Below are 23,271 nucleotides of genomic sequence, written 5' to 3' on the forward strand. Positions count from 1 at the left end.
TTTGCTTAAAATGAAGAATCTTAATTTTGTTAAAACTTTCTTTGAAATGGAACATTATTCCAAAATACTACAGAATTGAAAGCTAAATATGTAAGATAAGGATGAAGAATGACTGGCATTATATTAATTACCTGGGTACATTCCTTCTACTGGGATCTAAGAGTTCTGGTCAGCATTTGAAGACCATAATCATTCTAAATTACATGTCATTTTTGCTTTTTTGAAGAGTGAGGCAACTTAAAACTCAGATTTAATAAGTCATGGAGAGAAAATTCTGTCTTCCTTCACCAGTTTGTCTTACATGAGAAGCTTTAGGTCATTCTTCAAAGGGAATAACTGACAAGCACAAAGGATGCAACATTTGTTAGAGAAGTTCAAGTCAATAAATCAAAGATGTTCATAGCATCCACAGAAAGAATCTGAAAATGTGTTACCCTTAAGCAATCACTGAGTATTTGTAGCAAGCCAGTCTGCTCCTCTGGAAACCTAATCTGAAAACAGAGCTGGGCACACTTCCCACAAAGGAGTCTCTAGCTTTTCAATGGAATTCATAGTTTCAAAAATAATGAGATGGCAACAGCAATCAGAGCTACTTAACACAACCAACTGCAATTTACTATTGTAGTTAATCACACACACACACACACACACACACACACGAAATAAATAAATAAAAATAAAAACTTACCACCTCCATTCTTCTGACATAAGTATGGGAATCGCCACACATTCCCTAAGCCTACAGAAAATCCAACTTGGGCCAGGATGTATTGTAGCTTACTATTCCAGGCTGGTCTTTCATCTTCTATTTCAGAGGCTTCTTCAGCATCTGTATCTTTCTCTTCTTGGACATCGACAATCAGTTCACTCTTCTTAAAAGCATCATCAGCTGAATCTTCATTGGAAAGAAGGTCTTTGACAGACTCAATAACCTCATCATCTAATTCTCTTTTTACCACTTTGCTATTCTTAGGCATTGGAAAGTATGGGAAGTATTACTTTTACAAACTCCCTTGTGGAAAATGTGTTAATTCTTTCTTTAAAAATATTACTTGATATGAAGTAAAGAATGGGGAGGATTTCAAATAAATCCTTGATTCAAGGTGATAAGGTCTTATGAATCCTTGATCTGTATGTCCAATATTCTGTTGGTACCTGGAAAATTGTAAGTTGAAATGTGACAGTATTTAATGATGAAAATATTAGAAACCCTTTCTTGTTGATTTTTATGACGGGAACTGTTTTTATAGTGTATAAAGCATGATTGTCCTCTGCCTTTCAGAACATGTTATTTCCAGAATTGTGGGAATTGAAAACACATGAGTTTCAAACACATTTTATTTTGGCTAATTTCCTCCTTCTTGCAAAAATCTATTTTGCTCTCAGATATATGCCAATGCATAACATATATTCTGTCATTTACAATTAAAATTTGTGACTTTTCATAGTTTTCTTTTCTCCCCTGATATTTTTCTTATAGATCCCTTATTTTGTTCTTTGTAATATTATATACATAAATGCATGTCAACCTGTAAATTTATCATATTTATACATATATATAAAAATATTCTTTCCCAGTAATCTATTCATCCATTCACACATTTAATATTAATTGTGATTGAACTTTATGAGATAAAATCATCAGTGAAATATACAAGGTCTGCTTTTAAGGAGTTTATATCTAATAAAGAGAAAGGTATATCCCAAGTCATTGTATTACACTTCAGAATTTAAATGATCCAGCATCATTATAATAGGAAAGATCAGGAATACTGGATAAAAGTGACACTTAAGTTGGGCAGAAATGGAGTGAAGCCACACCTAAAACAAGGAATTGTATAAACAGAGGCAGCAAGTGGCAAAAATTCATGATAATATGTGAATATTCTCTTAAACAATGAATTAAAACACTGTCATCGCTTTGGGACTTTTTTCTCTTTTCATATTTTATGATAACGTTTCATATTCTCCTTTGTATTCAGACACAGACTAAGTAAAGAAGGCTTGCCTACAGATCAGTAGTGTTCTCTGTTTTTAAAAGTGACTAAACAAATAAGTGCTTCTTTTAAAATTTATTGAGGAGTTGCAGAAATGACAATCTAAGAATTCTGCCATCCAGTGCTAGAAAAAAATGGAATTTTTTCATAGAACTGCTGCTAGATTTACATAAAAAGTAACAAAATTAAACAGTTGTCATACTTTAGTCTGTAGTATCAATAAGCACGACAAAATAGCAGGTAACTCACTTACATTTTGGTGCAGGTTAAGAGGAAACTATAAAGGGAATTCTGGAAATCAAAAGCATTTCCAAAATATTTGAGTGATAGGGAATTTCTAGAATGACTAACCACAGGGATTATTTTAAAGGGGCAATGAGGTTTGAATATAGAAATAGATCATGAAGTTTGGGATTGTAACTTTACTTTGAATTATTTTTCTCTAGAACTCAATAAATATTAGTTGAATAAATGAAAAACTGAAATAAGTGTTCTTTTTTTTTTTTTTTTTGCTGAAAGGGAGCAACCTAACATAAAAATTATGAGTTTTGAGATGCGAATTATCCAGATTTAAAGCCTACATTTACCGAGTTAATATTAAGATAAAAGGTGTGGGCATGGTAACAAGTGATACATGAATACTGATTTTGGTCTTATACACAGAGTTTGGGTCAGCTCCAGCCATTGTGGCCATTTGAGGAGTGAACCAGCAGATGGAAGATATCTCTCTCTATCTCTCCCTCTCCTTCTCTCTCTCTCTCTGAAACTCTGCCTTTCAAATAAATAAAATCTTTTTTCTACTATAAACAGAAAAAGGATAAAAAATTAATGGTATTACAAGTAAAATGATTTAAGGTCCCTTCTCTTAATCTATTTCTTCTTCTCTCCCAGCTTCCTGCTCTGTCTGGGGTACAAGGATATGGGAAGGGACTACAATTAACACCGAATTTTTTTACAATTACATTTAAGCCTGGGGGGAATGTTGTTGCCTGGAGTATGACTTTGTTTATCTTACACTCATATCCTCAGCATTCAAAATTGCCTGTCAAACGTTTTCATACATGTTAGTGTTTTTACCAGAAGAACCTACACCCACTTAACAGAGGCAATTGTTTCTTGTGCACAGGATTCATATTGCCAAATCTGAAGATATATCTTGAGTTTCTGAATAGATTTGTAAAAACTAAATCTAGAGACATCAATTTAGACACCAAACATGACTTTTTTGAAGGACAAAAATTTTATGAATTCTGAAAGCTTGCCTAAAGGCTTAATCCATAAAAGTAGGCCATAAGTGTACACTAAATATAGAATGCAAGAAGAGGTTGATTATTGCCAGGAATGCTTTACAATTGCCACGTCCAGGAATACCAGAATAAATGAATCAGGAATGTCTGGGAAAGAAGGGAGGTAGAAGATCATGAAGGTTCAGTATCAGTGGTTCACATGGACAGTAGTTGGATCAATATCAAGTAACTGCACAGCCTCTGCCAAGGTAGTACTATCCACTCTTGTGACAGAAAGGCAACTGGAGAACAAGTCATCACCCACATACTTCATATGGAGGCACCTCAAACCCTAAGAGTTCCATTAGCCATACTCACCATTATCTAAGAGCCTCCTATGTACAATAGTGCAACAGAGAAAGGGTAAAAAAAAAAAAAATACAGCCCACAGTCCAATGTTGTAAATAAAACCTACTGAACCATATCCATGTCTAAGGCTGATTTTGTGATACTGCAGCAGAGTTTCTCTTCTGGAAAGCAAAGCCTAAAGCATTTACTGATTCTTTACCAAAAAATAGATTTTTTTTGGCCAACCTTTCTATCAGAGAATAAATCTCAACCAATGGTGTGGAGTTCCGCAGCACACTCCATATATGCTTCATTTATGTGACATTATTTACCAAAAAAAAAAAAATCCTAATAAGAACACATCAGATAAAGCTTATCCAAGAAACATAATTCCAATAGAGAACAGAATGAATAAGATGCAAAACACTAAAAGACAGTATGGTAAATGTTTTGAATTTATAATTTAAAACAATTAAGAATTTATAATTTAAAATAATAAAATAGGAGGGTAAACACAGAATTACTAAAGTAAGGAATTCCTGGGAATTTAAACCAGTAGAAAGGAGAAACGATAAGCCCCCTGAGTATATTTAGTTACTTCTATAAAAACTAAGGAAAAATGCAGGATCTCTAATTTTTATATCCAATTAACTTGTATACCAGTTATTAACACTATAAGCAAATATTCCAATCCCTAAGAGAGCTGATGAGTCCTATGGGGCTGGGCACTGAGGGATGGGAAGGAAGCAACTGTATGATCATGAAATTTAGCCCACCATGAGAGAAAACAAAATAATGATCAAGATAACAGTGAAGCCATGTTAAAAGAGAAAAGTGAACACTAATTTAAACAATAAGGTAAAGCTGACAAAGTGTAGAAATTATGTATAGAGGACAAAAGTATAAATCAAAAATAAAAGACAACAAAACCAGGAATTTGAAATAGGAGGAAATGGAAATGATAGAAATAAAAATGATGCGAGGCCGGTGCTGTGGCAAAGCGGGTAAAGCTGCTGCCTGCAGTGCCGGCATCCCATATGGGTGTCAGTTCGAGTCCCAGCTGCTGCACTTCCAATCCAGCTCTCTGCTATTGCCTGGGAAAGCAGTAGAAGATGGCTCAAGTCCTTGGGCTCCTGCACCCACATGGGAGACCCCAAAGAAACTCTTTTCCTGGCTTCGGATCAGCACAGCTCCGGCCATTGCAGCCAACTGGGGAGTGAACCAGTGGATGGAAGACCTCTCTCTCTCTCTCTCTCTCTCTCTCTCTGTCTCTGCCTCTCCTTCTCTCTGTGTGTAACTCTGACTTTCAAATAAAAAATAAAAATCTTTAAAAAATTTAAAAAATAATAAATAAAAAGGATGTAATTGTCCCCATCTTTCACCAAGGAAATAACAGATACTACATAAATGTAAAGTTTGTAATCTAAAAGAGGTTGATGTCTGCAACTTCTTTGTGTTATCATATGCTTTTTCTAATTCAGTTATCATGGAATTTTACAGGAATTAATGTCCTGACGTGAAAAAATACGCATTGCTGCCAAACATTTATAGTAAAGTTTCACAGACAGACTGAGTTTTAATTCTACTTACAGTTTTATGACATTGGCCAAGTTAATTAACAGTGCCTCAGTTTCCTAATAAATGAAATCAGGACAGTAATGTTTATCTAATAATAAAGGGGATGGATAAATGCCAGCATACTGAGAGCACTACTCCTGAGGTTGTATTGTATTTCAACTGGTTTGTTGTGTGTTATTCCAGTAAGTTGTTCAGCACAGAGCCAATTCTACATGTTTTAGTCTTTCTAACCACCTCTATTTTATTAGCTATCTGTTTCTGCATTATGAATCACACCAAAACTCAGCACTTAAAAAAACAAGTCATGATTCTTATGGTTAGCATCATGAGCCAGGCTGAGATGACTGGTGGTTCTGGTTTTGACTAGAACCACTCTTGCACTACGGACATCTGTCAGTTCAAATCTCAGATGATCTAACTTAAATACTCAGCACCTTGGTTCTCCTACAGGTAGTCTTTCCAAAATGCATGCCCTGATTTGTTTACAATAAAATCTCATCTTTCCAACAGTATCCTAAGAGATTAGGTAAGCCTAATGTCAAGGGTTACTAGAAGTTTCTGTTTGTGTCAAATTAGTGAGGTCTCACTCATCAAAGGAAGTCTCATATTAGTGTCCAGAGGCAGTCAAGAGGAAAGAGATAAATCCCACATCTTCATGGAAAGAGCAAAGTCATAATGCACAAGGCATGACAAGAGAGGACAGAAAAATATCATCACCATGTTTGAAAATAACCTTCTATATTTGACCAGTTAGATTCCCCTCCCATGTAGTTTGAATCTTGACAACAGGAAAAAAGAGATCAGAAAGTTGGCCTTTCATTCAATTCCATTAAAGGCATTATGCCCAGGCTGTGATTACTAACTGTAGTCATGGATCCAGTTTCTAGTTCTCAGAACTATTTTCATTCTTGCCCTTTTCCATCTCATTGCCAAGCATCCCATTGTTTCTTTGAGCCACTGTGACCCTGCCAAAACTTGTTGTAAACCTTAAGTCTTGGCCAACACTAGGTAGAGACCCTAAATAAGGCAAACATTGTAAATGTAAAACTATAATTATCTTTCCATTGATCTGTGTCTAAGTATAATTACATAAAAATGCTGGGAATTTTACATCATTAAAATTTGACTTTATAGTTACATTTTTCTCATTCTCCCATTTTTATATTGCTTTAATTATCTTCATGTGTAGTTTTTCAAAATAAATCTATAGTGAAAGACTTAAAACTAGATTCAAAACTTTTTAATATCAATGTTAATGAATTTCTAACTAATAAATATTCTCAACTCCAATCATTTCATCTCTTTTTAAGGTTACTTCACTTTGTCTTTCCATATAAATGTTGAAAATGGCTTGTCCATTTATACTAACAAAAATAAAACCAGCCTGTTGAGATTTTAAATGGGATTGCATCAAGTCCATAAATCCATTTCAGTAGTACTGACATCTAAAAAACCAAGTTTCCCATCTATGAACTTGGTATATCTTTTTATTTTTCTCTTCTCTCATTTCTTTAAACAATGTTTCAAAGATTTTAGTGGACCAATTTTGCATATCTTTGTCCTAATATAGTTTATTTTTGATTTTTCCTTGATTCAGGGTGCAATTATTTTTTCCTAGTGTAGGGAATAAAATTACTTTTTAAAAATATTTATTTATTGGCCAGCACCACGGCTCAATAGGCTAATCCTCCGCCTTGCGGCACTGGCACACCAGGTTCCAGTCCCGGTCGGGGCGCCGGATTCTGTCCCAGTTGCCCCTCTTCCAGGCCTGCTTTCTGCTGTGGCCAGGGAGTGCAGTGGAGGATGGCCCAAGTGCTTGGGCCCTGCACCCCATGGGAGACCAGGATAAAAACCTGGCTCCTGCCTTCAGATCAGCACTGTGCACCGCAGCGCGCCAGCGGCGGCGGCCATTGGAGGGTGAACCAGCAGCAAAAGTAAGACCTTTCTCTCTGTCTCTCTCTCTCTCGCTGTCCACTCTGCCTGTAAAAAAAAAAAAAAAAAAAAAAATTATTTATTTATTTGAAAGGCAGAGTTACAGAGAGGCAGAGCAAAGGCAGAGAGAGAGAGGTCTTCCATCTGCTGATTCACTGCCCAAATGGCCGCAAAGGTCAGAGCTGTGCCGATCCAAAGCCAGGAGCCAGGAGGTTCTTCGAGGTCTCCCACGCTGTTGCAAGGCCCAAGCACTTGGGCCATCTTGTACCACCTTCCCAGGCCACAGCAGAGAGCTGGATCAGAAGTGGAACAGCCAGGTGTCCAACGGGTACCCTTATGGGATGCCAGTACTGCAGGCAATGGCTTTACCACTGTGCCACAGCTCTGGTCACTAAAATTAATTTTTTTTTTTTTTTGACAGGCAGAGTAGACAGTGAGAGAGACAGAGAAAGGTCTTCCTTTGCCATTGGTTCACCCTCCAATGGCCGCCGCAGCTGGTGCACTGCGACCGGCACACCGCGCTGATCCGATGGCAGGAGCCAGGTACTTATCCTGGTCTCCCATGGGGTGCAGGGCCCAAGCACTTGGGCCATCCTCCACTGCACTCCCTGGCCACAGCAGAGAGCTGGCCTGGAAGAGGGGCAACCAGGACAGAATCTGGCGCCCCGACCGGGACTAGAACCTGGTGTGCCGGCGCCGCAAGGCGGAGGATTAGCCTATTGAGCCGCGTTGCTGGCCCCTAAAATTAATTTTTAAAATACAAGATTTCCATCCTGAAATGATACTAAATTTTGGCTTTTTAAAAAATTCCTTAGGATTTCCATTTACACAAACATGCCATCAGTAAATAAATATAATTTAACTTGTACTTTTCTAATCATTTGCTTTTAATTTCTTTTTTCTTGGCTATTATGTCCACTAAAATGCATACAAGTGCTAAGAGCAGAATTCTCACCTAACTCCCAATGCTACTGATAAAATACTTAAATGTTTCACTTTTTTAGTACAATATTATGGATTCTTTTCATAGATACAATATTATGGATTCTTTTCATAGTTAGTGAGAGAGAGAAGGAGACAGAAAGGTCTTCCTTTTCCGTTGGTTCACCCCCCCAAATGGCCGCTACGGCTGGCGTGCTGCGCCAATCTGAAGCCAGGAGCCAGGTGCTTCCTCCTGGTGCAGGGGTGCGGGTGCAGGGGCCCAAGCTCCTGGGCCATCCTCCACTGCCTTCCCAGGCCACAGCAGAGAGCTGGACTGGAAGAGTGGAGAACTTATATTTAGTTCAGTAAGATTTTTTAAAATTATGTTGATACATATTTTCATTTATTAAAATATTTATTAATATGTCAATTCAAAAAATCATGAAAATGCAATTAAAAGATGTTTACTGTAATGCAAAAATTTTAAATCCATGCATAATACACATTTTCCAAGAACTTTTTGAAGATGCCTCATATACATTATTATACTTACTGGTTTTATATATTGAAGTCATCTTTCATTTATACAATAAAACTCACTTGTTCAGGAATCACCTTTCTAATGTATCACTGGAATAAGCCTGCTAATATACTGTTATGGATTTTTTTCAATTACATTAGTAGGAATGTGACTCTGTATTTTGTCTTGTACTTTGCTTCTCTAGTTTTCATGGCCTCAGAAAGTGGTTTTTAAAATTATTTCTCTTTTATTTTCTGAGAGAATATGTATAGGATTAGTTCATTGCTTCCTTCAGTACTTGGCATCACTCATCAATCAAGCCATCTGTGCCTGGAGTTTTCTTTCTGAAAATATTTTAAATTAAAATTTTAATTTCTTTCATTGATATATACCTACATATATTTTCATTTTCATATTATGTTAGTGGTGATAAACTGCCTTCTTTGAAGAACTAATTAATTTCATCTAAGGTGTCAAATTTGTCAGCATAAAGTGTTTCATAAGATTCCAAAGTATTTTAGGAAGAATTTGTAGTCATATCTCATTTTTTATCCCAGATATTGGTAGCAGTAGGCTTTTTTTTTATTTTGTCTGATTTTGTCTTGACTAATCTTGCTAATATTTTCATTACAAAATTAATTCAACACTTTCTGCTATTCTTGCTCCATCTTTCAAGACATTTTATCTCTCAGATGGAAAATGCATTGCATTAAATTTTAATTAATATTTCCAGTGAATACATGCAAAGTCTTGAACTTATAGGCAGGCATTTGTATATCAGTGATGAGGTACAATTCAAGGAGAATGGCATACAGTGGCTAATTTTATGACAATGCACACAAATTTAATATTCTATAATAAAACATTGGAACATCAGTAAAGTATCTCACTGAGAAATTCAAACTATGCTTAAAAATTTTTCTCTGATATATAAACAAATATGAAACTCAATCTGGATTCAATTGAAATATATTTTTCTAATTCTTTTATATAAAATAGAAAATCTTTAATTCGTTAATGTGATGTATAGTTTTATTGATTTGCAAATGTTGAACAACACCTGCATACTAGGGATAAATCTCACTTGGTTCTGGTGAATGAACTTTCTGATGCATTGTTGGATTCAATTAGCTAGTATTTCACTGAGGATTTTCTATGTTCATCAATGATGTTGGTCTATAGTTCTCTTTCTGTGTTCCTTCTTTTTCTGGTTTAGGAATTAAACTGATGCTGGTCTCATAGAAGAAGTTTGCAAGGATTCTCTCCTTTTCAGTTGTTTTAAATAGCTTGAGAATAATTGGAATTAATTTTTTTAAAGTTTGGTAGAATTCAGCAGTGAAGCCAGCTGGTCCTGGGCTTTTTTTTAAGGGTCTTTATTACTGATTCAATCTCTATCTTGGTTATTGGCCTATCTAGGTTTTTTGTGTCTTCACAACTCAATTTTGGTAGATTGTATGTGTCCAGGAATCTATCCATTTCCTCTAGATTTTCCAATTTATTGGCATATAGCAGTCTGTAGTAATTTGTGATGATTATTTTTATTTCTGTGGTATCTGTTGTAACACCTCCTTTTTTATCTCTGATAATATTAATTTGAGTCTTCTACATTTTTATTGTTAGTTGAGCCAATGGTATATCAATTTTATTTATTTTTTTCCAAAAAAACAGCTCTTCATCTCACTGATCCTTTGTATCATTTTCTTGGTCTCAATTTTGTTTATTTATTCTCTAATTTTAATTATTTCTTTGTTCCTACTAATTTTGCTTTGGTTTGCTCTTGTTTTTCTAGGTCTTTAAGATGCATTGTTAAATCATTTACTCGATGCCCTTCCAATTTCTTGATGCAAGCACTGATTGCCATAAACTTCCTCTTAACACTGCTTTCACTATATCCAATAGCTTTTGATGTGTTGTCATCTTAATTTGTTTCCAGGAAATTTTTTTATTTCCCTTTTGGTTTCTGCTATGACCCACTGTTCATTCAGGAACATGTTGTTCAGTCTCCAAGAAATGGGCAAATGACTTGAACAGGTATTTTTCAAAGGATGAAATTCAAATGGCCAACAGACACATGAAAAAATGCTCAGGATCACTAGCCATCAGGGAAATGAAAACAAAAACCATAATGAGGTCTCAATTCACTATAGATAGAATTGCCATCATACAAAAATTAAAAAAAAAAAAAAGTAGATGCTGGCAAGGATGTGGGGGGAAAGGTATCCTAATACACTGTTGGTGGAAATGTAATCTAGTACAGCCATTGTGGAAGACAGCATGGAGATTCCTCAGAAATCCGAATATAGATCTACAGTATGACCCTGTCATCACACTCCTGGAAATTTACCCAAAGGAAATGAAATAGACATATGAAAGAGTTACCTGTACTCCCGTGTTAATTGGAGCTTAATTCACAATAGTAAGATATGGAACATATCTTAGATGAACATTAGCCGATGACTGGATAAATAAAATGTGGTATATATACACACTATGGAATGTTACTCAGCCATAAAAAAATAATGAAATCCTGTCTTCTACAACAAAATGGATGCAGCTGGATACCATTATACTTAGTGAAATAAGCTAGCCCCCAAAAGACAAATATCATTTTTTCACTGATATGTGGTAACTGTTAGAGTACTAAAAAATCTAATGAAAGAAACTGACATTTTGAGAATTGATTATTGTTTACAGCCCTTGTCTCTACTGTTTAGGAATAGTGTTTTTTTTTTTCTCTCTCTCTTCTATTTGCTGAATTCTTTACTTAGTGGAGGGTTAAGCTTGTGATTATAAAATAAACTAATAGTTTACAATTGTAAAAATTAAAAGAAATAATAAGAAACGAAGGATGAGGGGGGATGGGAGCCTGCACAGGAGGTAGGGTAGTGTGAGAAGGATCACTATGCTCCTAAATCTGTATATATGGAATACATGACATTTGTTCACCTTATATAAATTGAAAATTATTAAAGAAAATAAAAAATCAAAAAAAATTAAGGACTATCTGAATAAAATGAAAATGCTGAGTCATACTGCAGCCCTCAATTAAAAACTAGCAAAATATGCAAATTAGTTTATTATTATGGACCAGCTGCAAAAGGAAAAAGAAATTTGATGAAATACTGCACAATGATCTTGAAAAAAATTCCAAATAATTTAATAATATAAAACTCGACTAAAATATTTTTTGCAAATTTTAGCTCCTTTTGCATAAAATGTTTGTATTAAGCCAAATACATGCACGTGCACATACACAAACACACAGAGAGAGACAATGATATAAAGAGAAAATAATCTCAAAACACTTTATGAAAAATACATCAAAAATTGTGGTTTTGATATTGCAGTGGGGCTTTTTTTTGTTAGTTTTTGTTTTCAAGATAGACAGCTACCATCTGCTGGTTCACTCTCCAAATGCCTGCCGTGTCCAGGGTGGGGGCCCAGGCTGAAGCCAGGACTAGGGAACTCAAACTAGGTGTGCCATGTAGATGGCAGGAACCCAGTTATTTGAACCATCACTGCGGCTTCCAGAGCCCACAAGAGTGAGAAGCTAGTCAGTTGTGAAGCCAAATATCAAATAAGAAAGTCACTCTGGTGTGAGAAACGGGCATCTTAACCTGTGTCTTAAATACTAGTTTGAAACACTAGGCTAAATATCTCCTGTGGGAGAGTCTGCTGGCATTGCTTCACTTGCAGCCCACATCACTACAATTTCTGTCTCCATTGTCACATTGCCTACTTCTATCTACTTGTTAGCTTCCATCTTCTTTCTCTGAGGACACTTGAGATGGCATGTAGAGTCATCTGCATATTCCTGGATTATCTCTTCATATCAAAGTTACATCTACAAAAACCCTTTTTTCAAATCATGTAACATTTATTGCAGTCAAGAATTAGAAAGTAGAGGCTGACATTGCCATGCAGCAGGTTAGGCTGCTGCTTGCAAGTTGGGCACCCCACATCATACAGCTGTATCAAGACCCAGTTGCTATGCTTCCAATCCAGCGCCCTACTAATGTTCCTAGGAAAAGCAATGGATGATGGCCTAAGTACTTGGGCCCCTGCCTCCCATGTGGGAGAACGGGTGCAGTTCCTGGCTCCTGATTTCAGCTTGGCCACTCCTCAGCGGTTGCAGACATTTGGGGAGTGAAATAGATGGAAGATTCTCTCTCTTCTCTGTATCATCCTCTCTTTCTATCACTCTGCTTTTCAAATAAATAATCAACTAACTAAATAAATATTTTTTTTAAAAAATGCAGTCCACATGCTCTGCTGGAAACCTCACATGAAAAGATAGAGAGAGGAAGAAAGAAAGTCAATAAGACACCAGCTGTTCTAGTCACCCAGGCTGAAGCTGCAGATACAAGAACAATGTCATTGATATGCTAGCCAACTCACAATTTGAAACAGAAGAACCACCCAACTGAACCCAGCCACTCCACAGAAAGATCAGAAATAAGAAGTCCATGTTTTAAGATGGTTTGTGGTGTAGCATAGAAAACCGAAACACTGCCTATTGGTAAGGAAAATTAAATATCACTGAATTTATCTGAAAGCATAAATATTCTAATGAAATGTAAAATACTGTATATTCACAGTGGGGCTAAGACCTATGAGAAGGGGTTTAAGTTTTTAAATCCACACAGTGATTTTCTTTTAACCACAAAATAAGTATTAACTTTTGAAGTCAAATTTAGTCAGTCTTATGTAAAATGCCATATAGACAATCTCATGTCTAAGGCAACTTCTCTTTTCTTTTTCTTTGACAGGCAGAGTGGACAGTGAGAGAGAGAGAGACAGAGGGAAAGGTTTTCCTTTACCGTTGGTTCACCCTCCAATGGCCACTGCGGCTGGCGCGCTGCGGCCGGCGCACCACGCTGATCCAAAGCCAGAAGCCAGGTGCTTATCATGGGATGCAGGGCCCAAGCACTTGTGCCATCCTCCACTGCACTCCCGGGCCACAGCAGAGAGCTGGCCTGGAAGAGGGGCAACCGGGAAAGAATCCGGCGCCCCGACCGGGACTAGAACCTGGGGTGTCGGCACCACAAGGCGGAGGATTAGCCTAGTGAGCCGCGGCACCCACCTAAGGCAACTTTTATATAAAAAAATGAAACAAGGATTATTATTACAAAGTACATGGATATCAAAATTGTAATAAAGGATCATTATTAGCAAAAATCCTACTTATGTAAAATTGGTAATTTATATTTACTGTACCATTTTCTTAAAAACACAACATGCCCAATATTCAATAGATCATTTAATAGCTCCATAACTATTCATGGATTGGAAGACTTAATTTAGTAAATATGTCAATTGTCTCTAAATTGGCACATGGGTTTAATACTATTCCTATGAAAATCCCCAAAAATTATAAACAAGATTATTCTAAAACTTATATGAAAAAGCAAAGAATACCTAAAAATGTTTTGATAATTTCACAGAAGTGAAATGGAAAGAAGGACTATCCCTGATTTCAAGACTTCTGTAGGTACATTAATGAAAACGCAAATGACGGGATAGAAGAGACTTGCCAGAAAGGAAGGTACACTAATACGCCCAACCAATTACTGATAGCAGTACAAATGTAATTCCAATGGAGAAAGGATAACCCTTGTGACAACTGTGTTTGGAAACAATTAAATAGCCCTGGGAAAAAACATAAGCCTCCGAAAGTTTCCTAGACATGAAATGTGAAAACAGAAAATTTCAAAACCTTTAAGAAAAAAAGAAAAACAAGGAAAATGTTTCAGATCTAGAGCTAAGCAGAGAGTTATTTGATGGGATCCACTGAAGCTGTAATTGATAAGCTGGGTCTCAACTTAAAACTTTGGCTCAGTGAAAGAATCTATTAAGAACATAAAAGCACAAACTTTATTAGGAGAAAATATTTGAAAACCACATATTAAAAAAATCAGTATTTAGAATAAAGAACTCTTAAAATCTAATCACTAAAATAGAGTTAGTAAAGGACATTAAGATATAGTTTATTGAATAGTACATGGATGTAAATGAGGTTCAATATTATTCCCTATTACAAAAAAAAGCAAATTAAAATCACAATGAGATATCACCATACAGATGATACCCAACTTAAAAATGGTCCACTTAGGAGTTTTCCAACTGTACAGATGCTGTGAAAGTGATCAGCATCAGTAGAAAAAGTTTCCTTCAGATTTCGGATTTTGACTTTTTTGTGTTAGAGATACAGAGTGCAATGCTGAGTAGTGGCAATGAGTGGCAGCTCCCAGACACATGACCACTAGGATAAATGACTGCCTCCTTCAGTGCACTGTGTTTCTAAGCTATGGTTGGCATATTAGGCCTATTAATGTATTTTCTGATGTTTATTGGGATATAACTCCACTGTCAGTCAAGGAGCATCTACATACCTGTCACAATGGCTAAAATATGACTGAAATTCTGGCAGGGATGCAGAGAAAACAGATCATTCATTTATTGATGATAAGGATGTAAAATAGTACAACCACTCTGGATGAATGCTTGACAGTTTCTTAAAAAACTAAACATGTGACTAAAATATAGCCCAGCCACTGCTCTCCTGAGCATTTATCCCAGATAGAAAACTTATGTACCATAAAAACCCTTTACAGGAGGGTCTATGGTATCTGCATACACAGTAACTTCCCAGATTGACCTAGATACGACCCAATAGGTGAATGATTGCATAAACACTGATCTAGCCATACCATGGAGTACTACTAAGCAATGAAAACAAACTACTAATACTTTGCTAAGTGAAAAATGTCAGTTCCAAAAGCTTACCTACTACATGATTTCATTCACATGACAAAACAGATTAGAGGTTGCCAAAAGTTAGGCAGGAGTAAATTTGATGTGACTAAAAGGACAGTGCAGGGAGTCCTTATGTAAGGGAACTATTGCATAACTTTATCATATCAATGTCAACATTCTGATTATGATGTTGTAGGATAGCTTTTACAAGACAGATTTCGTAATAACTACATGTGAATTTATAATAGCCTCACAATTGAAATTTTTGAAAAGCTGTCCACTTCCCCCGAAAATCCCAAAAACCTATATCCTTTTATGTTGATACAACTGGCTGAATTTAGTTAATTCATTAATATGCTACTCAATGTAATTTTAATAATAAAAATATAAAAAGGGAAAATTTTCTTGTATACTCAGAACAAACAACAAAAATCAAGAACTCATTGACTTTTGTAACTTACTAATTCAGGCATTTGATGCCTGAATACTGCTATACCAAATGTGTTTATCTGCTATTGTATTAATTTTTAAGTATTTTTAAATTTATATTTTGAATAAATAATATAATGATATGACAGTAACTGGCACAGTGTGAAAAATATTTCCCAGCCTTTAATTATAGCACAGGTCTACCTCCCTACAAGTAACCAAAGTCTTCCACATATATTTTCCATATATTCGAGTACACACACATATATATACATATATTATACATTCATGTATGTTATATATGGCTTAAAATTTTTACCCCATAACTCACTTATTTTTATGGTATTACTATATGCCTAATTATGTATTTTAGTTTCTCATTTCAAAAATCTTCAAAAACTTAATACAAGTTTCATTTTTTTCCTAAATTATCTATCTATCTATCTATCTCTATCTATGTTTTGCTCAAATCTCTACTTGGCTTGGATAGGAAAAGTTTAGAAGCTTAGAAATGGAAAACTTTTATTCCTGTACATTTTCTTATAAAAAAGCATCACTGTTAAAAAGTAATTGTATGCTATTCCTTGGTGAAAGTGTACCATATTTTTAGGTCATTTCTGATAATTTGCTACTAAATGTTCCAACAGAAAACTATGTGTCTTACATTTCCATCTCTTTAGAATAAGTCCCTACACCTGTAGCTTCTTGATTAAAGCTATGTGCTGTTATCATTTTGATAAATGTTAAATGGCTCTTTATAAAAAGTCTCAATATACACTACCCAAACTATGCATGAAAGTGCCTGTTTCCCACTGCCTTTTTCAATACAGTGGGTAGAATTTTGTCTTGGTTGGTTGGTTTTTATCTTTGACAGTCTGATAGGTCAAAAAGCTCCTAGGACATGCATCCTAGTTAAAGATAACAGTCAATTAACCTTATGTAAAAAAAAAAAAAAAAAAAGAAGATGCCTTAGTGCATTAGTCACAAGCAAATAAAGTGACCTTCCACACTAAAACAATCTGTGTCTCCCATCAAGTGGTCCTATATGTGTATAACTACCCTGTACTTTCCTTATGGCTTGTTATTCACAGAGGAAGAGATAATTATTTGTCTAGTATTCAAACAAATACACATCTAAAATTATTTAATTAATCCTGACACAAGAGTAGTGCTGTAAGCTATAAAAATTGGATTTAAATCTAAAAATCCCTGCCATGGAACCTTGAGTGTTTTTCATGCATCAGACAATGCTGTAGATTTTTACTAATGTCATCTGCTCAGAAAGGACTTCAAACCTGCTCTGCATAGGAATGTATCAATATTTCCATGCATACATGTAGTAGTAAAGAATTAACATACTGTCCAAAAGAGATTGAGAAGTAAAAGTTTTTTGAGTTTTGGTAATCACCCAAGTCTTTCAGGTCCCTCACTCTAAGTCATGCTTTTTTGATTGTCTGGATCTAATCAAAGAGTTTAAAGGTTTAAAGGAATGTAAATTTATGTATTCATACACAATTTTCATTTTTTTTGATAGAAGAAGTATGTTTTCTAATGTGCATTCAGTAAAATTTGAACTGTGGTCATTGAGTAAGTTAACGATCATAAACATGGATTTTAGGTTTCAGTAACTATTTTTAGACATTTTAAATTTTCAATAACTGACAAGCAAGGCATCTCATGTGATTTTTGGGATCTCAAATACCTAAGGTATTCAATTCTGAAATTCTCTAGTATTTCTTATGTATTAGGTGACAAAGTATTAATCCCCTAGAACGTGTGTAAATATCTTTCTTAATTTCATTAAAATACATCTTGAGTTAACTATATTAGTAATTCTTGAATCGAGTTGCAATGTACAATTAGAAAAAGAAAAGCTGTCAACAAACGTTTAGGAGATAATCTCCCTTTAAAAGTATGCTAACTTCTGTTTTGCCTAATGAAGAGCGCATTGACGGTTTCACGTGGAGAGAAATAGTAAATTTCAACTTCAAGTTCGGTGGAATAATATATTTTATTCCAACAAATATGCATGGATCACTTATCATGCGGACAGGAGAGCAGCGACACAACAACACAATCGTCTGATGCTCAAATCCATCGAATTTAATATGACAGAAACATAGTCTCTAAGGAAAACTCAGTCCAGCACTAAGTATTTATTAAGTGCCTACAGCAAACCAAGCCCTGACAAAGTCTGTATCTCAGCCGCGTTCTTCAGCAATGAAACTGGGTGCGGTGAGCACAGAACAATTCCTCCCGAGCAAACACTCGGCCTCCAGCATCCCAGAAGAGCCAACGGGCACTGACAGGTAGAAAACGGACGAGGAGGCGCCACGCACAGCCCACGAAGCAAACCTGCCATCCATCCCACACTGCTTGGGTAGTGCGCGGCGACTAACACCGGCTCTACCTTTAAGAGCCGCGGGGAGAAAACCGCAGGACCCGAGGCTACAGTCGCAGCCTCATTTGCATAAGCACCCAAACACTGCTGACGTCACCGCGCCGAGTCGGGACCCCGCCCCGTTCTACTCCAGCCGCTCCCTGCGAGGCAGGAGGCTGCAAAGGGAAAGGGAGACGCTAGGGAGCGCGAGCCTGGAGCTCCGCGACCCTGCAGCGCACGGCACACGCCGCTGCTCTACTCCACGGGATGGCTTGCCCGCCCCTCGGCCGGTGCCCCTCGGTGGGTCACGTCTGCCTCCGGGATGCCTAGGCGTTGTGATGCATTTACCTTTCCAAAGCCAGTGCGCAAGTTCAGGCTGAGAAAGGATTTTCCCCCGTCTTTCCTGTATTCGCACGGACCAGACAAGGGAATGGAAGCTAGACACGATCTGGGTTTCCCATTCCTTCCCCATGCTCTCCTTAAAAATCCCAGTAGCGCCGCCCTCACCGCCCCGTTCTCCAATTCCAGGATGCGCAGAAACTCCCAAGCTGCGCGTTCCCCGGCAGCCACGTGCCTTGCGCGCAGCGAAGGGCCGGTGTTCATTCCTCGCATCCCGGGGAGCCTCCAGCGAAAGGGAGCCGGGGTCACGTGAAAACCCTCGCCTTCCGCAGTCGCCAAGGCTAGCAGAAGCGAATGGAGAGATGAGGCTGGCTTTCTCTCCCCGCCCCACCGCCCACCCGCTTGTGCATCGCCTTCCGATGCACCTCGGGAGCGCCTCTCTCCGCCCCGACCCTCCCAACTTTTCTCCTGGACTTCCTGGAGTTCAGACCCCACCCTTCCACGTCCTCTTTCACTCGGAAACCTGGAGGTCTCCGGGGACGCCGTGGGTCTTTTCCACCGCGGGAACGAAGGAAGGATGGCGGCACGTTTCGACCCATGTGCTTATGCACCCTCCCCACTCCCCATCGTGCACAGGTGCAGGACGCATAGCCCAGAGGGTCGCCCACAGAGCCCAGCCTCTCCCTCCCGTGGCCTCGGAGCCGCCTCCCCCCTCCCAGCCCAGGGAGGACCCAGGCTGAGTCCTTCCCTGGAGCCATCCATCAATGCTGCTCCTGGTCCCCAGCCCTCTGGCTCCGGGGCGGCTAACAGCGAGCCGCACCCCAAGCCTCACCGAGCCCCCTAGCAAAGGAGAGTGTCCTTACCGTGAGTGTGCCGTGACCCAGTGCCTCTCGCTGCTCCCACGTCCCGGCAGCAGCGACAGCAGCAGCAGCCGCCGCCAAAGGGTCGGGTCCAGGTATCTGAAGGAGGCCGCAAAGCAGTTGTGTGGAGAGGAGCGGCCGCTGGCCCAGGGCGGAACGGAGAAGCGGGGTTTCGGGAGGGTGGCTGCCCTGCGGGCTTGCTGGGGAGAGACTCGTGAGCCGCGGTGCGTCTGCTAGGGAACCAGCGCGGGAGGCAGGCGCGGAGCCGTGCGCGCGCCAGTGTGTGTGAGTGAGGGTGTGACGGAGGCACCCACGTGCCCGGCCCGCCCGACACGCTGCGGGCGGAGGGGGAGGCTGCGGGCGGCGGCGGCGGGGCGCACAGCAGGGCAGGGAGCGGGTCCGCCGGCTGCGCGCCGCCCATCCCCGCCCTGCTGCCACTTGACGCAGAAGCCACTGCGGCTGCCCTCCGCGTCCTCCCTGCGCCTGGGGCTGGGCCCGCGGGGTGCGGGGTGGGACCCAGGAAGCCCGCTGCAGAGCAGAACAAAACAAAGTCTCCCTGCCAGCCTGCCTTCCTCCAGCCCACACCACTCGAAGGATGGGCACCAGTTGCCGGTCCCCTCCCTGCTTTTGTCTGAACCAGCGTAACAATAGGAGTGGTCCTACCTCAAAGACTCTGGGTATTCTCAGAGAGTGGGTGACCCAAGAACTCGTCTCCCTGGCTTATTCCCTAGGCTGGCCGTTTACATATCTTGCCAAAGAAAAGCATCTTGGACATTTGCGTCTTGATCAAGAGGTGGCCCGATGGTGCTCAGCGATTCTGCCTAGCCCAGGAAAGTGTGCTTAGGGAGCTGCCGTCCACCCTGGGTTGTTCTCTGAGCGCCCACTCTTCCCCAAGGGCTCCCTTTGTAAGATGAAGCCTGACTCACCTCTGCTGACAGTGGAGGCATGCTCACAATTAAGCCACCTGGAGAACTCAAATACACCTCTCAGGAACACAAAGCCTAGCCTCTATCTGCAAATGGCTGAACTGCTCCTAACCTGAGCGTGTGCTGTGGGGATGAAGGTCTCTCTCTTTGAGAGTTTAAAAATTTGGGAGAAATACAATGGCCCTACAGCATATAGAAGAAAATTTCAGTGACTTTTTCTTCCAGATGATTGGTCATCCCATTAAAAAATACCTCAGTGCACTTTGCGGCCTTCCAACAATCTCTTAGATTTTGAGTCTGTATCCAATTAAGATTGAATTAAATAATAAGGCTTTAGCGGACAGGTTTTTCATGCAGTAAAAAAAAAAAAATCTCCTGGAAAGAAATCACAAGACCTAAATTTCAGGTCAGAACATTGGTGCTAATCCTTAGTTTTTAAAGCAGCCAAGAGAGCTTTGACTCAGCCTCTTTTCCATTTCTACCTTTTAAAAATTAAGAATTAAAAATAAGAGTGTATTCCTTCCATGGTTGGCCATCGCCTACCAAGGGAAATGAATGCTTTTTTGACAGATGAACCACAGCAAAAAGTAAAAAGTCACAATAAACCTCTTAGAGAACATCTTACATAATTTGCTTCTTACTTCACCTGTTGGTGGAAGGCAAATACTTATGTAGATTCACACCATTTAATTTATATTGAAATCAAAATGCAGTACAATTATCACCTATATAAACTGAGAGGGATTTAAGAAAATAGGTAAAGCCTTGACCTCCATCATCAGGGTTAGATTTGTCTTCAAGAAACCAAGTTATCCACACACTTGCTGGAATGATTCCACACAATCCCAGGAAGAACTATGCAAAAAGTATTCCCCTCTTAAGTTTTTCACTGAGGTTTGACCAAGTGCACAAGGAAAACTACATGTCACAAATGATGTATGGAGTGGTGTCCTCAGAGTGACTGATATTAATTTAAACTTTGATGTCAATATGGAGAGGAAGAAGAAACCACAGATTGTATTGAACTTTCCACCAAATACCTGGGTCTTTACAACATCTTATTTAATCTTCTCAACCAATTAATGAAGTGCTTTTCCAAATTTAGAGATTAGAGAGAGGTGATACTCAGGAAACAATTTGCAAAATGTCACACACAACAAGTTCAGTGACAAAGAATTAAAGTGAGATCTACTGGCCTCAGAATTCATGTTTTTATGTTACCTTGTGAGCCTCTAATGAATTTGTAGTTTTTAACAAAAGGAGTGAGGAGAATAGACATAAGGGCTAACCACCTTCGAAAACACCCAGTGGAGTTGGTAAAGACAGACCAGAAAATGAGAAGGTAGGAACTTCAGTCATAGGTAAAATGCATCCATTTTTAAATTTCATTTAAAAAGACTCTTAAACAATTTAAAGATCATTATCAGCGGCCTTTAGGTTAGTGAATACTGAATGCCTTCTATGTCATACTGCAGGAAAGTGACCACATGTTGTTGATGTGGGAGGAGGAGGCAGCAAACAGCAGGGGAATAGCAAGATGTGTAAGACTATTTCAACTTACGTGGAAGGCTAGTCTTTCTGGTCACACTGTATTTGATAATACTAAGAAGCATTGATTCAGTGTGAATTATGTGCAGTGAAAATGTCCACAGTAATCACTATCATTTTTCTTAATCTTGTGATGTTAATATAGTTATTAGGTGAACATTGCAAAGAAAAACACTTAGACTGGGATTGTGTAAAGCCACACAGTTAAATGACAGCTGGTAGATACTGTAATAAATGCCTGCCCCTATACAAATAGCTTTTTGAATCTGAGTCCTACTTTTTTTTTAAAGATTTATTTATTTATTTGAAAGAGTTACACACAGAGAGAGAAGGAGAGGCAGAGAGAGAGAGAGAGAGAAAAAAAAAAGAGACAGAGAGAGAGAGAGGTCATCCATCCACTGTTTCACTCCCCAAGTGGCCTCAATGGCCCAAGCTGTGCCATTCTGAAACCAGGATCCAGGAGCTTCCTCCAGTTCTCCCGTGCAGGTGCAGGGGCCCAAAGATTTGGACCATCTTCTACTGCTTTCCCAGGCCACAACAGAGAGCTGGATATGAAGTGGGGAAGCCAGGCTGAGTCCTACTTTTATGCAAGTATTATTGTCACACTCCTCACTTACAAAAAAAAAAATCTGATCAAAACCACAATTGGAAGAGAAAAGCGAGTATTCTCTTTTACTGCAGGAGGGAAGGACTGATTTTCTGAGACATTTTATCCAATACTTCTTAAACCAAATCTCATATTGTAACATTATTATGTTAAGACTCTCAAAGATATAGCAGCAAAATTCAGAAAGATAATTCAAATATATATCTACAATACTAAAGCAAAACATTGATATCCACATATGAGATTATATTAATTCCATTTCTCATATTGTAATGTATGCAGTTTATTTTGATTTTTTTGCATTCTAACAAAGATTTTTATTACAAAGTGTTCCATACCAAATGCTATCAGTTTCTATACTCATTTCAAACTTTTTCTGAAACCAAAAACTTGTCAATCCCAAAACATCTACTGAATATTCTGTTCTTCCATTTTCCTAATGGATAAAAGGCTGAGAGAAACAAGACAAGTAATCAAGTTAATCAGATGACCTTCCCATGGGTAAATGATGGAATAACTGAACTGAAATAGTCAAATCATTTTGTAACTAATAGCTTAAGTTGGTAAAGCATTACAGATAATGTAGAAAATGGCAGAATTTTGCTGGTGTTTCTGCACTAGCAAAATAGCCTTGGCAAGTAAAAATACCAACACAAGCTGTCACTTTGTTGACATAGAAATGTACCCCCTGGCTTTGTGTTTTTGATCATGATTACTAAGCTTTCAAGTTACTCTATAATTATACATTTCTTTTATAAAATATTCAAATACTTTTCTAAAACACTTTATGTGTCAGGTACCATGCTCAGTAGATAGCTATTTGGAGATCCAAATTCAAAATGTTTTCTGGTAATTGTCGTGCATGCAATATGTGAGCTGCCTTTTGGTTCCTTCACTATGAGAT

The 23,271-nt window shown here is 38.4% G+C and overlaps 1 protein-coding gene across 2 annotated transcripts in view; it reads right to left on the reverse strand.

The window, feature by feature from the left end:
* Positions 1–19,716, reverse strand: part of SLC6A15 (solute carrier family 6 member 15) — a 46,224-nt gene extending 26,508 nt beyond the window's left edge. Inside the window, exons 1-2 of one of the 2 annotated variants that reach the window (XM_002711371.5) lie at positions 19,290–19,716; positions 689–1,155 (exon numbers count right to left, since the gene is read on the reverse strand). In XM_002711371.5, coding sequence (XP_002711417.2) covers positions 689–977 — 289 coding nt within the window. In that variant the 5' untranslated portion in view covers positions 978–1,155; positions 19,290–19,716. Of the gene's footprint in view, positions 1–131; positions 337–688; positions 1,156–19,289 lie in introns of those variants that run through there. The other variant, XM_070051477.1, reaches the window with a different exon arrangement.
* Positions 19,717–23,271: the final 3,555 nt, after the last annotated feature.

Source organism: Oryctolagus cuniculus, chromosome 11 (genome assembly GCF_964237555.1).
Source record: "Oryctolagus cuniculus chromosome 11, mOryCun1.1, whole genome shotgun sequence".
NCBI classification, from domain to species: domain Eukaryota; kingdom Metazoa; phylum Chordata; class Mammalia; order Lagomorpha; family Leporidae; genus Oryctolagus; species Oryctolagus cuniculus.